The 19,609-nt window shown below is 35.5% G+C and overlaps 1 protein-coding gene across 1 annotated transcript in view; it reads right to left on the bottom strand.

Annotated features, from left to right (window-relative positions):
- Cntn6 (contactin 6) overlaps window positions 1–19,609 on the bottom strand; it is a 338,355-nt gene that overhangs the window by 81,549 nt on the left and 237,197 nt on the right. Inside the window, exons 8-11 of the mRNA XM_051155006.1 lie at window positions 11,863–12,047; window positions 6,660–6,796; window positions 3,126–3,255; window positions 762–912 (exon numbers count right to left, since the gene is read on the bottom strand). Coding sequence (XP_051010963.1) covers window positions 762–912; window positions 3,126–3,255; window positions 6,660–6,796; window positions 11,863–12,047 — 603 coding nt within the window. The remainder of the gene's footprint in view (window positions 1–761; window positions 913–3,125; window positions 3,256–6,659; window positions 6,797–11,862; window positions 12,048–19,609) is intronic.

The following is a 19,609-nucleotide window of genomic DNA, read 5'->3' as shown; positions in this document are numbered from 1 at the left end:
GCATCCGCTTGTTCATGTTTCAGTCATTTTCCCTGCACTTTACTTCTTTCTTTCATATGACTTGTCTTGCTAGTGAGGGTCACTGCTACCTATGACACGAAATCTGCACAATGAAGCCATATATGCACAATGAAGATGTTCAGTCATGTACGGGGGTCATTCACATAGAGCTGTTCTTATGATACAAGAGGACATATACAACAATGCCACGACAAGTATTACATATTGACAAAAATAAATATTCTATTCTGCTGCACTGTCCTAGAAAACGTTCATGTGCTGACTTTAGATTTCTAACTGCATTCTTTCTGGAAGGAAACCTCTCTTACTTCTCTACAGGAACTCTTCCACATTTTTTCTTCATGTGGTGAATTCATTTTGTCGTGGGGTGAACACCTGTGTGACTATTTAAAAACCACAGTACCAGGTGAGTGCACATGAGTGTCTCTTGCCTTTGTGTAATGTTCTCACTGATTTCTCAGCATGCTGGGTCAGGAAAAAGTCTTCAAACTGAATATAGAAAAAGGTCTTAAAGGATTTTAAAAATAAACCTCTATTATAAGTGTGTGCAATGAAAATATTGCAGCCAAATTACACAAACAGGATTTAGCTTTATAGCTACTTATGTTTGTACATGATGCGAAAACCATTGGCATCTCGGGGTACTCCACTGAAAGTTTATCGCAGAGGATAGAAACTGGATTTGGGAGAAAGAACATTATAAAATAAAAAAATCTATTCATAAAATAAGGATGTTTTACCTTTTACTTTGCCTAAGGCTCTCTGTTCCTCTTTTCCAGGAAATAGATGCTTTTGGGAAGGCATTTGGTTTGCATTCGATAGAAATGTCACCGCCAACTTGAACAACTGAAATTTTTTTAATGGGTTTTTTTGAGAAATCTGGAGCTGAAGCTAAAAACATTAAAAAAAATTAAAAATGGAATAGTTAAATCACTCAGTTAATATTCAGTTACTTAGGACCAACATATAGTATAAAACTTAACATTTGTATTCAAATTTAGTTGTAATGTGTTTAAGCTGATTTAAGTCCAGTTTAGGTACAACACACACACATATGTGTGTGTATTCATTGATAAAAACATACATATATATGTGATTTACATCAGTGAATGAAATCAGGACTTTATCATGATGCCCAGTTTCTTCTGGAAAATTTAAGGGATGAAAATATAAGCTGTCTTCCATGGAAGTGGATCTCATAAGAGAAATTTTAAAACTTTGTATTTGTCAGTGTCAGTCCTGTTCCTACCAAGTTGGATAAATAATACTGAAGCAAGAACAAACAGAAGGTCTGTGAAACATTTAAGCCTACCATGTTCCTGAGAGTTGGATCTCTGTATCTAATCTCAATTCCTAAAGTTCAGGTGAACTTAAATTTTCATGTATGTCAGGCTGTCTGGCTTCTTGGCTTTTTCAGGAATTGCTTCTCTGCCTCATATTGACCCCTGCAGCTTTCTTTTGTGATCCCAGATTGAGAAGAATGTCCTCAATTAAGGTTCGATTTGGCTTGCCTTGTGTTTGGATATCAACAGTTCAGTTCTTGACCATACGAAGAGCCACCTTTTAAAATTTGTCTATTTTCTCAGTTAAAGTAGGAGGTCAGCAAAGGTAAAGAGCACTCTCATTTGGGTATTTTATTCTTGGAACCTGGTCTATAATAAATGATCAGTGGAATGGTAGCAATGGTTGAAGGATGAATAACTTAGTAGATGCCTGACAGGTGAAAGACTATAATATTTGTTCTCTTAACCTTATTTCCCCTTATTTCTTCCATTCACTAATCACTTCCTATCACTAATCAATTCATAGGTAAAAATGCCCCAGACATGTTTGTTGAAGCATAAACCATTGTTTGAACTTCATAAAATGCCAATCACACACCATTCCAAACTTAGTAGATTCTACTGTAAGGAACTGTTATCCTTGTTCCAAGCTTTCCTCAATATTTTTCTGGCAATGTGGGAAGACTTCCAGTTAAGTAAATGAAGGACATTTCCTATTGAAACATAAAGAATGATAATATTTTAAACACAAAGACAGATATGGTAGGATTTATCATCTCACTTTACTTCTGCACTGAATATGAACTTGATGTCTGCAAGTCCAAGGGGCCATTTTGAAACCACATATCTACATATCTGCCTGAAAAGGTTTTCAGTATTACTGTTCAGCTACAATGTTCTACTTGACAGCCAGTGCACATCTTAGAGGAGATAAAGTAGGGTACAATATCTTAAGTTTCTATAAACTTTCATTGCCTTTCTTGTATCTATGAGGTTGAAATTATTTCTCATGCTTATATTTTTAGCTGAAAAGATTCCTATTGGGTTCCTCTGTTTTGTACTCAAGACCACCTGCTAGAATATAGCTAGATGGTTGAATCTCTTCTGAATTGGCCAAATCTAATTAGGGGATCTTAATGCATTTCCAAAACAGAATAATAATTAAAGATTTTATATTGTAAAAAAACTGAATGAGAAGATGACAGAGACAGTTTGCTACCTGAATAGTCACCCACAACTCTCTATAACATTGGAACACCATCTTCAGCCTTCTGGCCCAATATATCTGGCAGACATATTTGTATGGCAGGAACTATTGAAGATACTCAGGTAATCAATTTTATTCCTTCTCAAGTCTCTGAAGGGTTGAAGACCAGATAGTTTAGTTTTACAACTAAGCTTAGTTGTTTAGGGTTTAAGATATTTTTAGGTTTAGATAGATATTTTAAGTTGATAATGATAATGTGATAGTTATTGATTTACATTCAGAATTTCAGATGTGCCAAAATAGAAAAGATGTTTTCCTCAAGGCTGTCAAATACAAATAGCCAAAACACTAAGAATTAACATTTATATAATTGCTGATGTGTCATGGTTCTTCTTGCTATAGGTAGTTTATTGTATATATGTCTAATAATATTAATGTATATGTAAAATATAAAAAAATGTTTAATAAAAATGAAAAAACTGAATGAGAAATATCTTATTGTTTCTAAGGAAAGTGATTTCTAGTTTATAGGAATAAAACAGGTTCAGATGATGTATATATCACAGCTTATGAAAGTGGTTTTTCAAATCTTTGATTAAAAAAGAATGACTCACCTAAAACTCTTAATTCTGCATTTGCATAAATTGTCTGATACTTGTTTTCTGCAGCACATTGGTAGATCCCAGAGTCTGACACATTCAGTGTGGTGATGATAAGAGTTCCATTTTCAATCTGAATTCGGTCCTAATAAAGGAATAAACATAGAAAAAGTATTTCATTGTTAATGTAAGCATTCCTTTGTAAAATATGTCAGTGAACAACATTTGTGCCTATCACTGAGAACTAAAATTTCTTCAGTTTTTACTTCAAGATCCTGGGTGGTTTTTCTAAAATCTAAAAAATAAAAAATGTGTTTGGTATAATTCTCTGTGAGAGAATTTTTGGCGGGGATAATGCAAGTTAAATTATTTTGGTAAAAACTGGCCTTCTCTGTCTAGGATATGCAATTGTCCATTCTATGATATAAAAATCGTTTAGCAGCTTCCACCATTCGGGAATGTGAAGACTTTACAATGTCTTGCTGGAACTCTATGGTAGAGAAGCCACAGCCTTCCTTTCTGTCACTTCCTCTACCTCAGCAGCTAACATCTGCCCCAAGGAGCCATTTAGGGTGTCAAAGTATAATTGGGAGTGCACACAGTAAGAAGTTAATAATATGAATCTAACCTAAACTAAACATTTCAATGCATCCACTACTATTCTCTAAGGTATATATGGGTTAAACAAAACAAAGAAAAAGAGAATCTATTCCAAAGGCATCCTGAGGTGAAGCTTCACAATACCAAACACAAAGAAAACTGTTGTCTTTAGCTTCCAAAGAACAGATTGTTTTTTCTGTTTAGTTTAGTTTTGTTTTTTAATGACTCTGGCTATGGCTACATGCGCAAAATAAAATGCATCATTAATACAATTATCTAGAAAATGTGATAGGGAAAATTTTTCTCCTGGGATAGACACTTAAGGAGAATATGTTCACATTGAAAATGTGCACAAAGTCTCAGATCTTTTCTAATGGGACCAGGGACAGTTATCATATTTCCTAGAAGCAGGAGAGTGGGTATCAGCTCAGATTCTGAGTTCTCCTATTAGACAAAGTTTAGTAGACTGCATCTTTTATTCACTGTTTTATAACCTTGGAAATTGTTTTCACTTCTATAAGTGCACCTCATCTGGGTCCTACCCACAGGTACTGTTCTGAAAGCTAATTTTAACTTAGTAGCTGCTGCATTATGTTGGACAAGTACTTCTGCCTCTCAGAAGCACATTCCTTCATCTCACTGAAGTGATAATTATATCTCCATCTCTCCTACATTATCTTGAGGACAGAGCAATGTACAGAAAGAATCAGAATATGAGATCTGGCTCACAGGAGAGCTCATCAAATATTAGCTTTGATGATGAAGCAACCCTTTTAATATATTACTGTTTAGTATATTTTTATTTATTCCTAGAGGATTTCAGACTTTCTGCAATGGCTCTTGATTAGATCCACCCCCAGTTCCCCACTCCAACTCCCTTTATATCCATTCCAAGCATCCCTTCCCAACTTCGTGTTCTATTCCTTCCTTCCTTCTTCTTTTCTTTCTTTCTATCACGCAGAATTCAGTTAGTGACATAGGAACACTTGCTAATGACAGTATAGGATTGTTGGTGGATTCATCACATGGACGTCCTTTGTAAACTTTGTATACTTTGCAGGAAAGTGGCAAGACTTGGCCTAATTAACTCCAGCAGGCATGTTTCGCCCTTACACTTACCTAAGGTCCCTAAGGGTCATTTTCTAAGCAGCTTGGAGGCAGGAGAGTGGCCAGAATCCACCCTACAAGACAAATCCCACCAATCCCTGAACAGGAAAACCCACCAATCCCTGAGCTCCCCCAAGCTCAGGACTTGAAAGCACACCAAGTCTCACCATGGAAATCTCTGCCCTGGAAAGCTTTGCCCTCTAAGAAATTCTACATGAGTCCTGCTGCCTGTTCAATTCCCTGCTGTCTTCTCTTGGGAGTAGAGGCAGCCACCCTTAGAGTCATCTCTCCCAATAAATTTCTTTTATGAGATTTGCTGCCTGGTGAGCCTCACACTGGAAGAAGCCAAGAAGCAATGGGAAGAGGGCTGAGGCTCTTGAGCTACACGGCTGGGAACTGCAAACTGAGAAGAGTAGTTCTGAAGGGGTGCTGCTACAGACAAAGGTATCCTCCCTCAGGGCTGCAATGCCTCTGCTAAAGAGGCTTTCTCACAGATATGTGTAGTTCCTCAGGTCCCTTGTCTCCAGATACTCTTCCATTGTTACACTGTTCACTCAGAGATGTGTAGCTCCTGGTCTCCCAAATCCCAAGATATCTTTCCATCTGAGTAGGAACGCCAACACCTTTAAGTTTCTTTTTTTTTTTAATTTAATTTTAACTTTATTAATTTATTCAGATTAGAACTCAATTGTTAGCCCATCGCTTGTTTTCTCCCATTCCTCCCTCCCTCCCGCTTTCACCCTATTCCCATCCCTTAGGTCTATGACTGAAGGGGATCCCCTCCCCCACTATATGGTCATAGGCTATCAAGTCTCATCTTGGTATCCTGCTTATTCTTTTTTGAGTGCCGCCAGGCCTCCCCACCAAGGGGAGGTGGTCAAATATGGAGCACCAGAGTTCATGTCAGAGTCAGTTCCTACTCTCCACATAACTGTGGAGAATGTCCTATCCATTAGGTAAAACAGAGTAGGGGTTTGATGTTTACTATTGCATTGTCCTTGGTTAGTGCAATAGTTTGATCTGACCTCCTTGGGCCCCAGTGCACCCATCACAATGTTCTTCTTGTAGGATTCTAGGACCCTCTGGGTCCTTCTGTTTCCCCATTTCCTATATTTCTCTTACCTAGAGAATCAGTAGGATGTCCTCACATCTATCCCAATCTCCTGGAAAGTGAAGACTTTTGTGGGACTTGCCTTTTGGGCTAGTGCCCAATTATAAGTGAGTGTATACCATGTGAGTCTTTCTGTTTCTGGGTTAACTCACTCATGATCATTTCTAGTCTTATCCATTTGTCCACAAATTTTGGGATTTCCTTGTTTTTAGTAGCTGAATAGTATTCCTCAAGAACAAGGAGTGGTATATACCACTCCTTGGTGTATACCTGGAATATGCTCCACCACACAACAAGGAAATATGCTCAACCATATTCATAGCAGCCTTATCCATAATAGCCAGAACCTGCAAACAGCCAAAATGTCCCTCAGTTGAAGACTGGATAAAGAAACTGTACTACATTTACACTATGAGTTTCTTTAAGAAGAGACTTGAGACCTATGAGCATATACAGGCAGAAGAGGTCCCCCCTCATTCACAGTCATAGGGGAGGGGAGTAAGGGGAAAATGGGTGAGAGGGAGGAATGGGAAGGTACAAGGGATGGGATAACAATTGACATGTAATATTAATAAATTATTAAAATATTTCAAAAAAGGAATTACAAAAATATAAATTCCTTTCATAAACCACACAAAAAAATTAGGTAGACATAATCTATTATTGAGAACAACTTTTATTAACAAACTGTACTTGAGAGACAAGGGGATTTTTAACAGCTAGTTTCTTACCTCTGAGTTGAGGCGTTCACCATTCTTTAGCCACGTGTACCAAGGATTTGGCTTTCCACTAGCTTTGCATTCCCAATACAAGCTGTCATAGATAGAAAGGTATGTATTTTGGATTTTCTGTTTCCATTCTGGAGGGGCTGTTTAAAGAGAGAGAGAGAGAGAGGTGGGGGGAGGGTGGGAGGGAGGGAGGGAGGGAGGAAGGGATGGAGGGAGGGAGGGAGAGAGAGGGGAGAGAGACAGAGAGAGGTGGGGGGAGGGTGAGAGGAAGGGAGGGACGGAGGGAGGGAGGGTGGAGGGAGGATGGAGGGAGGGAGGGAGGGAGAGAGGGGGCGAGAGGGGAGAGAGAGAGGAGAGAGGAGAGAGAGAGGGAGAGGGGAGGAGGACGAGAGGAGAGAGAGAGGAGATGGAGGAGGAGAGAGGAGAGAGAGAGATCAAGACTATCTTGTTGGTTCCTCAAGGTAATACAGTACTTTCTAAGTTCTTAGTGATCAGGATACTAACAGCCCAGGTGAACTTTTCTTAAAATATGTGATGTATGGGGGAAGGGGACAGCAGGAGTCTAGTATGGATAACCAGCACAATTATCACCCCATATTTGGCTCAAGCTAAAGGTTCCTGTCTGTCATTTTGCTGCACCTGTGCAACAACTTGTAAATTCTGAGTAAAGGTCAAAATGCAGAAGACAGCTAAAGAATATTACCATGCTAAATAACAGTACATACATCAATTGAGAAGTAGAGATGAAATAAAAACCTGTTGAGGGTAAATTTTCTTTAAATATACATGCTTAAAGTTAAGAGAAAGTAAGTGTATCTAAATCAGAAATAATCCAGCCCAATATCTTGGCAAACGTTAACATGAACCTCCATTCTTTATGAGATAGTCTAATATCCATTTGCCTCTTGAGAAAGAATGTAGATTTTGACAGTGAAATACTTAACTTTAAACCTGTACATGGATTTTTGTCAAATTCATTTTCTGATCTAAAAATGTTCTGTATAGAAGCAAACATAAATAAATTGTAATGTAGTTAGTACCCTTACTGTCATTCAGGAAAAATAATTAAATGTATTAACACAAATATATTTTCTTTTACAGGTACTTAGAACACATGCATAGTTGATGATCTCATCTCTCCTTTTATTTTCTGTCCTTTCTGTCCTTGTGTCTTTATAGAAGACAGAGTACCTGTCTTCCTTGGAACTCTGGATAAGGCTAACTAGATGTTTGACACTATTGACTTTAATTTGGTTAAGTTCCCAGTACCCACATCATGAGCTCACAACACGGTTTGATGCCTCTAGATATTTGCAGAGATATCAGATATCATTTCAAGATGGAAATTTAAGATGCCAGAGGCAAAATTATGAAGAAAGCACTGATCCTTTGATGAGGACCACTAGAAGTTTAAAGAAAAGATTCTTCAGGATGAACAGAAATAAGATCAATGAAGTTGACTTTATTGACCAAGCCCATAATAAGGGATATCTCTTTTTCCTTAAACTTCTTATGAATCTTCATGAGTTTTCTACCTAGAGAAAGCCAAGTCAGACAGAGTGGTTCCTGCCCACAGTTAGCTAAGGATAAATCACTGCAATCCTGTCAGTAAATGCAGTGGCATTGAATAGGCTGTCGAAAAGAGATGTGTGTGTGTGTGTGTGTGTGTGTGTGTGTGTGTGTGTGTGTGTGTGTTGACTATGAAACAAGGTACAGAATAACATACACCTGATAACAGACTCTTTCAGCTGCTCCCTGCAACATGTTGTGCTACATTTACGACACCAAATAAAGGAAGAAGTGGAGGCTATGTGGAGTTGAAACATTATGTACCACAAAACCTGAGTGTCTGATTTCCAGGCTTTTCTACTGTGATACATACCTCCATTAAGGCTCTGTAAGAACTGGTCACCAAATAGAAGGACTCATGGTATCCCTGGGTGGTAAGACTTAGCCTATGATTATATCCTGTGGAAATCAGCTCGATTTCCAATTTTAGAACATGCTTCTTGAAGCCTTCAGAAATAAGTCATAGCAAACTTTATAGGAACCTGTGCTCTGACAAAACTGAATCTTTTTTCTGTGTACTATTAATAATTTTTAAATACTTATTAAAATTGTTATAATACATGTTTGACATGAGAAAAATACTTCATAGCTTATAGAATTTAAGTTATGCATTTAAAATATTCATCACTATCATTTTAAATTATATAAAATATATTATGTATTTATACATATATGCATATACACATTTGTGCGTGTGTCCATCTGTGTGTCTGTGTGGGTGGATACGCATGTGCTGCAGAATCCAGAGGTGCAAGATGCCCATGAGGCTGGAGTTGCCGACTGACAGCTGTGACATGCCAAATACAGGTTCTGGAAAATGAAATCTGTTCACTACAGCAGCAGTACATGCCATAAATCTAGGCCTTACCTCAAGCCTCAGATACAATATACATACATACATACATACATAGTAAATACATACATGTCTGTTGCTAAATGTAATAATTGCAACACTAAGACATTTTCATTTATTTAATGTGCATATTCATTGGCTTCTCATCATTCTAATGAGAGCGTTCTTACATGTTCATGCACATAAAAATACAGGAAACAAATAATTTAATAAATTGGGTTTACCATACAAGCTTTTCTTCTACTTCTACATATAGAACACAAACAAACTCCTTTACGCACATTGTATTTTCTGTAATCATGCTGACACATTAAAACCTAATCTTAGAGGTAAAAATACAAAATATGGAAAGATATACAATGTCACCATTCCTGAGTTGCAACTTAACCTCAACAGTATAAAAAAAAATGGAAAGTCTTTCTTGATTTTCTTCAAGTATTATTCAACTCTGGTGTACAATGGGTAATCTTCATTTTACGACATGCACATTAATATGTGACTATTATGTGAAGTGATTACCTAATCCACCAGTTTTCTAACTTCCTTCTGAAAGGAATGTTTGTCATCATTGAGCAACTGTCTGGTGAGATGGATTTTGACCATTGTGTTCAAAGTCTATGGTAGGGTAGAAATAGTCCAGGGTTAGGTCATTCTTTTACACTCTGGCCTGAAATCTCCAAAAGGTAACATCACTGAAAATTATATATGTATAAAATTATTCTAGAAAATATGAGTTGATATTTTTAAATTTCCATGTAACCTAATTCTTGACAATTACATAGATTATAGATAATTCTGTTCTGGTCCTTAACTTAGCAATATATTTTCTTATTACATAAAAATCAGGAGATATTTTTATTAAAATATAGCCAAAAAAATTTAATATTTTAGTGTGGTAAAAATCTCAGTTGTTTCTATACTACTACATTGCCAAAGATATCAAATGACAAAGTCTATCCTTTAATAAGTAGATACTATTCAGAAAAACAAATTACCTTTCTTGGCAAGCATCAATAACATTGTAGAACAATAATAAAAAGGAAATTATATTCTGTTTATAAGATTTAACTTTCATTTCAAGGTAATATTGGAAACTCTAAATGAAATGGAAAACAATATATTCCATATATTCTCCTCACAAGATATTCAGCCATTACACCTATGAAACAACTATAATAAACTTTTCAAATTCTCCAAACATTATTTTTAATAACTTTATTAGTGATAGAATCATAATATATAGAAGATATTTTGACTATTAGAAATACAGTATCTAGGTGTTCTCTATCTTATAATCAAATTATAATCTGATTATTCATAATTATATAATTCATAATTATAACAGTAACATAGTTATATATAATTATAAAATTAAAATCATCAAAATAATTGGTAATTACTTTATATATTTTCTAGCTTTTGCCTTTTAAAAATGAATTTTGTTGCTAGAGAGATGGCAGATTTAAGATCTTGGGCTGCTTTTATAGAGAACCTATGCTTGAGTCTCAGCAGCACTTGTATGAAGCAGTGACTCTGTCACCTTTTACTGGTATCTGAGCAACAGGCATGAATGTGGTGCACGGTCAAAGAGCTGGAACATATAAAATAATAATAGAAGAATTCAAGGACATTCTTATTTGGGTTTAGATAAAAAAGACATAAAGATCATATTTGGATAATTATGCATTCATTATATGACAAAGTATCTAATGATAAGAAACTATGCTAAAGGTGTATTATGAGGCAAGGAACTGATTTTTCTGTTAACTTCATATGGGCAAACAAGTACTGAAAAAAATAGAAGAAAACAGCTGGGTATGGCACATGCTTTTAATCCCAGCACTTGGGAGTCAGAGGCAGCTGGATCACTATGAATGTGAGGCCAGCCTGGTCTACATAGTGAGTCTAGGACAGCCAAGGCTACATGGTGAAACCCTGTCTAAAAAAAAACAAAACAAAACAAAACAAAAAAAACCCAAAAACCAAAAACCAAAAAAAGGAAGAAAATATTGCAAGCCATAATTCAGTCTATTTTCTATTAAGTCCTGTTCAGAATACTAATCATGATTGCCACAGGCTACTACTGAATATTCTATGGGAAATGTATTGTAGAATACCTTACGTGATAAACTGTAACATTGCTGATATGAAACTGATGACATTCTCCTTTCAACTGTAATAAACAATGTCATCCATAGAGGGTAATGAATTTGATGCCACTGTATGTCTCTCTGTGTGTGCATGAGTATGTGCTGATGTGTGTATATGTGCATATATACACACCCTGGGGCAGAGTTAGGTCTTGAGGGGGTATCTTCATCAATTGACTTTTTTTTTTTTTTTTTTTTTTTTGAGACAACACATGTCTCTGAACTTGGAGCAGCTCTCCAACTGGCTAGCTAGACTGGCAAGCTGACCTCAGAGAGATGATGCTCCAATCCCAGCCAGGGAATATAAGAATATAATGCTGGGATAAACATTGAGATGTTACAAGAATAAATTAATAAAAAAAAGAATATAATGCTATGTCTATTAATTGTATGTGGTTGATGGAGATTTGCATTCATGTCCCAATACTTGTAGGACTAGCACTTTATGCCAACTTCAAAAGCTATATTTTAAAGACAAATATTTGTATTGTTAATCATTGAAATAAGCATCAAACAGGGAACATGTCTTTCCAATTTTTCCCATGGTACATGTCCACCATATGCTATTGACTTCTTCTATTTTCTCTGGAGCATAGTAAAAACTCACACACATTTTGCAGTTCTATTTACTTACCATAGAAAATGAGTTGACCCTTTGCAAGGTTTCTTCCTCGAAGGTTACCTGCGATGCACTCATAGAAGCCTTCATCTTCTTGTTGGAAGTTGGGGATTTCAAGGATAGCTTGTGATTTGCTGTACTTGACTTTCCCTGGCATCGGGCTTCCATCCAACCTTCTCCAACTAATATCAGGGACTGGACTAAACAGTTACATTTCATTAGAATAGATGGTGGTTGCCATTATGACATCAGGGTAAAATAAGTGAAACCTTGAAAGTAAGTCTCAAGAAAAATAATCCATTCTATTACAGTGTGATTAGTTTTTGGATCACGCAGTCATTCACCACTCACTCATTCATATACCTATCTGCTAAATACAAAGCATTCTTCTATGCCTAGGGAACGTAGTGGTGATAGGATTCACATGTCCTCTGCACCTATATTGCTTATATATTAACAGAGAAACATATTATAAACAGTGTGTAAAAAATGCATTTGCAAGTTGTAATAACAGAAGCAAAAGAAATACAATACAGAAATAGCATGATTTGATCAATGGAAATGTGTGTATCATGGAAAATTCCTTTGAGAATTGAACTCTTTGTTTTTGTTTTTGTTTTGAGACAAGGATTCTCTGTGTAGCCCTGGTTGTCCTGGACTCACGTTGTGGACCAGGTTTACCCTGAACTCACAGAGATCAGCCCGCCACTGTCTCCCTGTTTGCTGGGATTCATACCTGACTTGAGAATTTTACATTTAAGACTAAAGCAGCATCTCCATGTATTTAGAAATACTAATTAAAAAACATATTTTATTCCATAGCTAAATTCGCATTTAAACTAAAATATGCATGATAGGTGAGTTTAATTGTTGAAGATATGAGGTAACATAAAACATAAATTTGAAACCCAGGCTCTAGATCCTCTTAAGATTACAATTTATATACTATTAAAATAGCAATAAAATAAAAATGGATTTACATTACAGTTGTGTTCTATTACAAAATATGTTTAGAGTTTTCTAGTTAGAGGAATTTAATATGTTAGTATAATATGGTTATATTTAAAATAAGAAAATGATATGAAACTAAGTTTCAAACAATAAGCAATGAGTCTGACATTCCTGGTAGAGGAGGCCACATCATCATATGTGGAAAAAAACAGAGCTATAGGACAAAGCACAAGAAAATAGTCACTAGAACTCATCATTTGTAAAATGAAACTGCAGCATATTTATGCAAGCTTCTCTTCTCTACCTTTAAGTCATTGTTCATTCCCATTTAGATTTTCAGATAACCTAGATATCTCTACTACAATTGTATTTCAAATTCATACGGACAACGCTATTAGTAAGTCCTTTTGCAAAGCCCACTTATCAACATTGTGGAAGATGTAAGGTTTCTTAAAATCAGCAACAGTGATGCTGGAGAACCAGGCAACCACAGATAATGAGATAAGTGAAAGAAATGAATGACAGTTGCAGAGAAGCGTTGAAGAAATCCACTGACATCCTGAAGCCTTAGGAATTCTTACTGTTTAAACAGTATGATGGGTCTATTACATACATCAAAGACAAGCTACATTGTAAACTATTGTGAGCTTCCCCACAGTGGTCAGAAAACACGCCCCAAATCAATGCTTGTGTTATCTCTTTTCTCAATATTAATATACAGTTTCCAGTTATAATTTAAATTTATTCAACATAAAATATCCCAATTTTAGTTTCTATCCTTTTAAAATGTTACTTGCCACAACTTTAGATTGACATTTTATTATATGGCATATTCCATGCAATTACCCTCAGGTAACTAATTTTCTTAATCACTCATTTTCTCAGTCTTCTAATGAATTAAAATGAAGTTCTGCAGGAAAATGTAGTTAGATAAAAAGATAGTCCTGATGTCTGAAATATTTCAAACTCTATATGATAGTCAATTGTAAATATACAAAAGCTGTCTATGTAAGCACAGTAGGGTTGCCTTTGGGCGGCTGTGAAACAAACATCATTTATATTCCTCTCTTGTGATTTATCCTTCACACACTGATCAGATATTTATAACTGGTATTATAATTTCTTCTAAGAACATTAGTTTATCAGATGAACAATAGAGAATCTGGGATGTGTATATATTAAGCATGCTTTGTTATCTGTTTAGAACAGAAAATCTGCAGTGTATGGGAAATACACATAAAATTATCCAAAAGACACTTATTTCCCAAAACATTCAGACAAAAAAGGAGGAAATCTTTAATATTTTCTCATAGTTTTAGCTTATTGTGTCACAACTACTGTGAAGGTAAAGGTCAGACATCAGATTACTAAATACTTAAATACCTGAGAAATTGATAGAAATGATAATCATTCTAATGTCACAGCAAATGTCTAAACTTTACCGACAATAAGGTCGTTGCTAGGTACTGTATATAATTATATACATATGATTTCATTGACCCTCCTAATACCTAAGAGGCAGAGATAGGGTTTTATGTCTGCACTCATGAAGCTATCCTTAATTACAAGGGCATATATATTGAAAGAATGACACATTGTAACCCTAGCATTTATGGTGTCAAACAGCAGGCCGATCTTTTCGCTGGTTCTACTATGTGGTATCAAATATAATAAGCTCAACTAAACTTAATTATCCTTCCCTTCCCAAAGACAAAAAAGCCCAGTGATTACATTGGACTTTTTACTAGGTAAGTGTTTGTTGCTGGCAGAAAAGAAACATGCTGTAAAGACACAGTTTTCCAGTTTGTACAATGTAGCAGAAAGAATCAGATGTCAGTCATTTCACCACCCTACTTTTTCCAGACTTTATGCCTCACAGACCTTCATGAACTCCCTTCCCAACTTATCAACAGCCATCAAACTGCCACTATAGCTGCACAGGATGCTGCACCGGATGCTGAAAGAGTCTAGAACTATCCACACCCCCAGGAAAGGCTCCTAATCCATTGATCACAGAAGTTTGAGCATAGATACACTAGCTGCTATGTCTGCAGCTGCAGGTTAACACTGAGTGTTCCTCCATTTTCTACACTCCTCACTAAGTAAAGGAGAGCAGATTTTGAGCTTTATGTGACTCTGTATTCGCTCTGCTCTTGAGCCTTGTTTCTGTGCCTCAGTTTTTCCTGTTCTTATGGGTATTTCTTAAGCAGTCTTATTATAGTCACTTTCAGAAAATTATCCTTTCAAAGGAGATCTCCTGGAAGAGCAAATAGTTAGAGTCTTCTTACATTCTAATCATTTCTACTTCAGTTAAAATACCAACTGCAAGAAATCCTTAAATGTGTCTCAGAATGGTGTTTCTAATATAGATGTTACATTTGCATAGAAATGGATGTCTGTAAAATTAAACAGCAATGACGTAAAGAGCAAGCAGTAGACCTCTTGTGCAAAACCATGCATAATTTATTTTTAGAACTTACTGTCCTACTAGACCAAAATTATAAGAAACTAACAGGAAAAAGCAAGACATGTGGGAAAATATGAGACTAGGCAGAGTTAGGAAATTACCTGGTTAAAAAAAAGGACAAAAATAATTGTTTTCTATTTCTCTTGTATTTTGGAAAATAAACATCCCTCAAGGCAACCAATAGTAGAAAAGGTTTTAAGAGCCAATAGCCTAGGTTATGACTTTTGTTGTTGTTTTTTTTTTGTTTGTTTGTTTGTTTGTTTGGTTTTTTAGGTTATGTTTTGTTGTTAGTATTATTTTGTGTTTTTGAGTCAGTGTCTTCCTGGTTGGCTTGGAACTTGTTAAGTAAACTGACAGAAATCTTCCAAGTTCTGCCTCCCAGGATACTAGGATTAAAGCTGTATATAACAACACCTGGATTAGATGACATTATTATTTAATAACTTTCAGTTGTGAGGATAAAACAATCTGAGTCTTGGATTCCACGTCTCCAGGAAATTTTCTTACTTTATTTTCTTACTTACATTTTAAAGACAGTTAGTTTCTTTCATTAAGTAAATCAGCTCTAATTGAGCATGGTGGCACAAACCTGGTATCCAAGTTACTCAGGAGGCTATTGTAGATGGATAAGGAGTTTAAGGCCTACTTTGGATACAATCTGCATTTAAGGACACATGAAAATTTTAATTGTGCCTTACTAAAAGAATGTTTGAAAGGAGGAAGTGGTGTTGCTGAAACTCAGGTCTTAAGTGCTTTTCTAGCAAGTGAGAGACTCCTCATTCAATGTCTACTAACATACATCATAAATTTCTTCTGTATTCATCTGATCTAATTGAACTGGCATCTATATGTGTAAAAATGTAGGACAGAGAATACCATTCAGATATTACCATCATAGGCTGGTGTTCCCCACCATGGGAACTAGGGTAAACCAATGAAAGGTAGCTCCTCTTGGCACTAGCATCACCTTTAGAAGCACTATTGGAGAGAACAGCTCTTTCCACTACAGTTTAAACTGGAAGTTTCAATCAAAGGAGATAGAACTTTAAGTTTCTAGTCAATAATGGAGAAAATAGGAGAAAATAGACAAATAATTTCATGAAAACCAAAGCTAACAAACAAGAAAAATATCTAAATTCTTCACACATTTCTAGACCAACATACAAACAAGCAAGTAAATAAATAAAGCCACAAATATCACAAAAAGAACATAAAATCCACACTCTTTGAACATTTTAGTGTGTTGGTACATTCTTTTCTTATCTTTGACTCATTTGAAAATATTCCTGATATTTTTAATAAAGAGCAACAGATTAAATAGAATTTAAAAACTTGAGTTCAAATATAACTTAGGTTAGTTCCATTAGCATGGTTGAATTATATGATATGAATTCTTTGGACATAGTTTATATTTGAGGCATTCTATAATTTTCATGACAACAAAATCCTGAAAATTAATAACTCTTTATTTTTCAAAATTTCATTTTAACAAACCATGTGACCTAATATCCATAAGATTTTGTCACTACTAAGTAAATACTTGGACTATTTAGATACCGTGTTCCTCTTGGATAGCACTGATATTACAGGTGATAGAATCAGAGAGAAAATGCAAAATACTAATTATTGAAAAAATAATTCTGCTGAAGTTTCCATTTTATCGTGTAATTTTGTCAAAACTCTAAATAAAATATTTTGGTTTTTAACAGCACCTCAATTGTAGAGTGGATAGCAAAACCAGAACTATGAAGACTGAAAACATGTTAATAGTAACAGTTAAAGGGTTAATGTAAAAGTTTTCTAAAATATAGTATCCCGTTTAAATATTAATGATTGTAATACACTTGTGTGTTATTTATGTTATGTAGAGTGGAACGTATATTCTACATTTATCTGTATTTTGTAGTATATTGAAAAGCATGGGTTTTTTGTGAATCTACATACATCCTTCAAATTGCATTTCCTGACTCTCACCACTTAAGAAACAAGCCTTAACCCTGATCCTACTTGGTCATGTTTAAGCCTTGCTGAAAAGTGAACAGATTCAGGTGAAGACATACCTCACTTTGGAGATCCTTTTTAGAAGTATGTCTCAATATCAAGAGACTATTGTTATAGATAGAAAAAAATTCAACACTGTTGATCAAAGAAAAGAAATGCCATGTATAAAAAACTTGGCATTGAAAGTAATATTAATAATAATCATTAATTGAGTAATTACTATGTACCAGGCAGTATGACAGGTGGCTTCCATATGTCATCTGAGTTAAATCCTCAGCTGGAAGCTTCTAACAATGCTAATTACCTGTTCAGAATGGTACTCACGTTTGGACAGATAATTTATACTAAATTATTACCTGCCAATTTTTCTTGACTTGAAGTTCCAGTGGGGGCTAATTAATTGTGATCCACCCTCTAATCCTTTTTAGTTTCCACCCATTCAATTATAAGCACAAATGACTCTTACCTTCCTTTGTAGGTTCAGCCATTCCTTTAGATTCTACCTGGTTTGATTATGTTGACGACACCCTGCCATATTTTCTGGCAGCTCATTTATTCTAATCAAGGTAGATTGATTTAACTTTTCACTGTTGCATTTTTACTTTGTTTTAAATGTACAATGGTGTGGGTGTATGTATTTTTGGGTGAATGCCATCAAATGTGTGTGGAAGAAAGACTGTGTAGACTGCAGAACAGATTTCTCTCACCATGTAGGTCCTAGGAATTGAACAGGGTCATGAGGGCTTAGCAACAGGTTCCTATACATGATGAACCATTTCACTACCAATAAAAAAGTAAATTTAATATTTAATATCCCTGAGAATACCTTGGAGCTACAGAAGACTCTGAATGGTCCTCATAATGCAGATTTGTGTTAGACTGGATTTAGAAGGAGTCAGACTCGCCATGTTGTACACTGCCACTCTATCTACACAAAGAGTCAATTTCCCTTCTCAATTACAACCCACTTGCGTCTTTCCATATTTTATTAACAATTCAATCTACAATGCAAGGCTTAATAATAAAGAAAGCCAACCAGAAGCAATTGTCTTCCAATGTTTCCTTGCACCCTAGATGAGAGATTTTTCCACGTTGTACTTCACAATGAACATTGTTAAAGCCATTTCTTACTACATTTCTGTTTTATAAACCATTTGCCTGTAATTTAAGTTCTCACAGTTCTAAAATGCCACAGATATAAAAGCAGGGCCTTCTTTCTTCTTCTTTTCCTTCACTCTCTGTTTGTGCTTCTTAAATAAGTAGTGCCAAAATGAGGGCATTCTATTCCATTCTCTCACATAGTTATGCTTTTTTGGAGTGAGCATCCTATTAATTTTATCCAAAGATAGAGAATGCATTTGTTAACCATCTGGCCTAGTTTAACCTGAATTGCAAGTTAAATTAAAGCTTTCCACATGGCAGTAGGAACTACGCTTCAATTCAATACTTTTAAGCCCATAAATAGAATTTTCATTACTACTGCTATTTGAGAAAGCTCATATTTCTACTAGATTTCTTAAACTTAACTATCTACAGCTCAAACCCAGGCCATCCCTAGTTCTCAGGGAGAGACTGGTACAGACAACCAGTTTCCTAAAATGTTTGTGTTTGGGATTATTCTTAATTTAAACCTAATTTCAGAAAATCCTGTCAGTGGCGATTTTCAATCAGACAGTGAAGCAGCATGGCAAAACCACTGAAGAATGCCTTTGTTAAATTTGAAAGCTGCTCAGCGGGCTGCTTTCATTTCCCCAACTTGGAATGTAACACTCTCCTTTGGGAACATAAGATAGATACATTTCTGATTTCCACAGAGCAAAGCTACTGTTTTGGTAAGGGGTAAAAGTTTCTTGAGTGGTTGAAATGTGGTCATGATTCTGTTTACTCTTCAGGATTGCTTTGGGAAAATGTCTGCATCCTATATATACTGAATTTCCATTCCCTAAGATCATGCTTTACAAAGAGAGGCTTTGGAGACTTGAGTTGTCCATGAAGGAGGAAACATGAAGGAGATTAGTGGTCTTTCACTGTGCAAGACCACATTTCAAATGGCTACGTACAAAGTAAAGAGTGGGTCTTCACCAGGCACAGAATCTTCCAAGTGACTTTATCTTGAATATCCTATCTTTTAGAAAATGGAGAAATACAGTTCCAGAGTTTATGATCTACCTAGACTAATTTTTTTTTTTTTTTTTTTTTTTTTTTTTTTTGGTATTCTGAAGGGGCAACAGTATTTTTGATTGGGATTGAGATGTTATGGATGCATTATTAACTCACAATAGCCTAATTTTAAAATCTAAAAATGGTTCATGAACAGTAATAGTGGTTGAATAATGGCATCTA

The sequence above is a fragment of the Acomys russatus genome, chromosome 13, assembly GCF_903995435.1.
Source record: "Acomys russatus chromosome 13, mAcoRus1.1, whole genome shotgun sequence".
Taxonomy (NCBI): domain Eukaryota; kingdom Metazoa; phylum Chordata; class Mammalia; order Rodentia; family Muridae; genus Acomys; species Acomys russatus.
The sequence above is the reverse complement of the archived record's forward strand: the minus strand, read 5'-3'. Positions and strand labels throughout refer to the sequence as shown.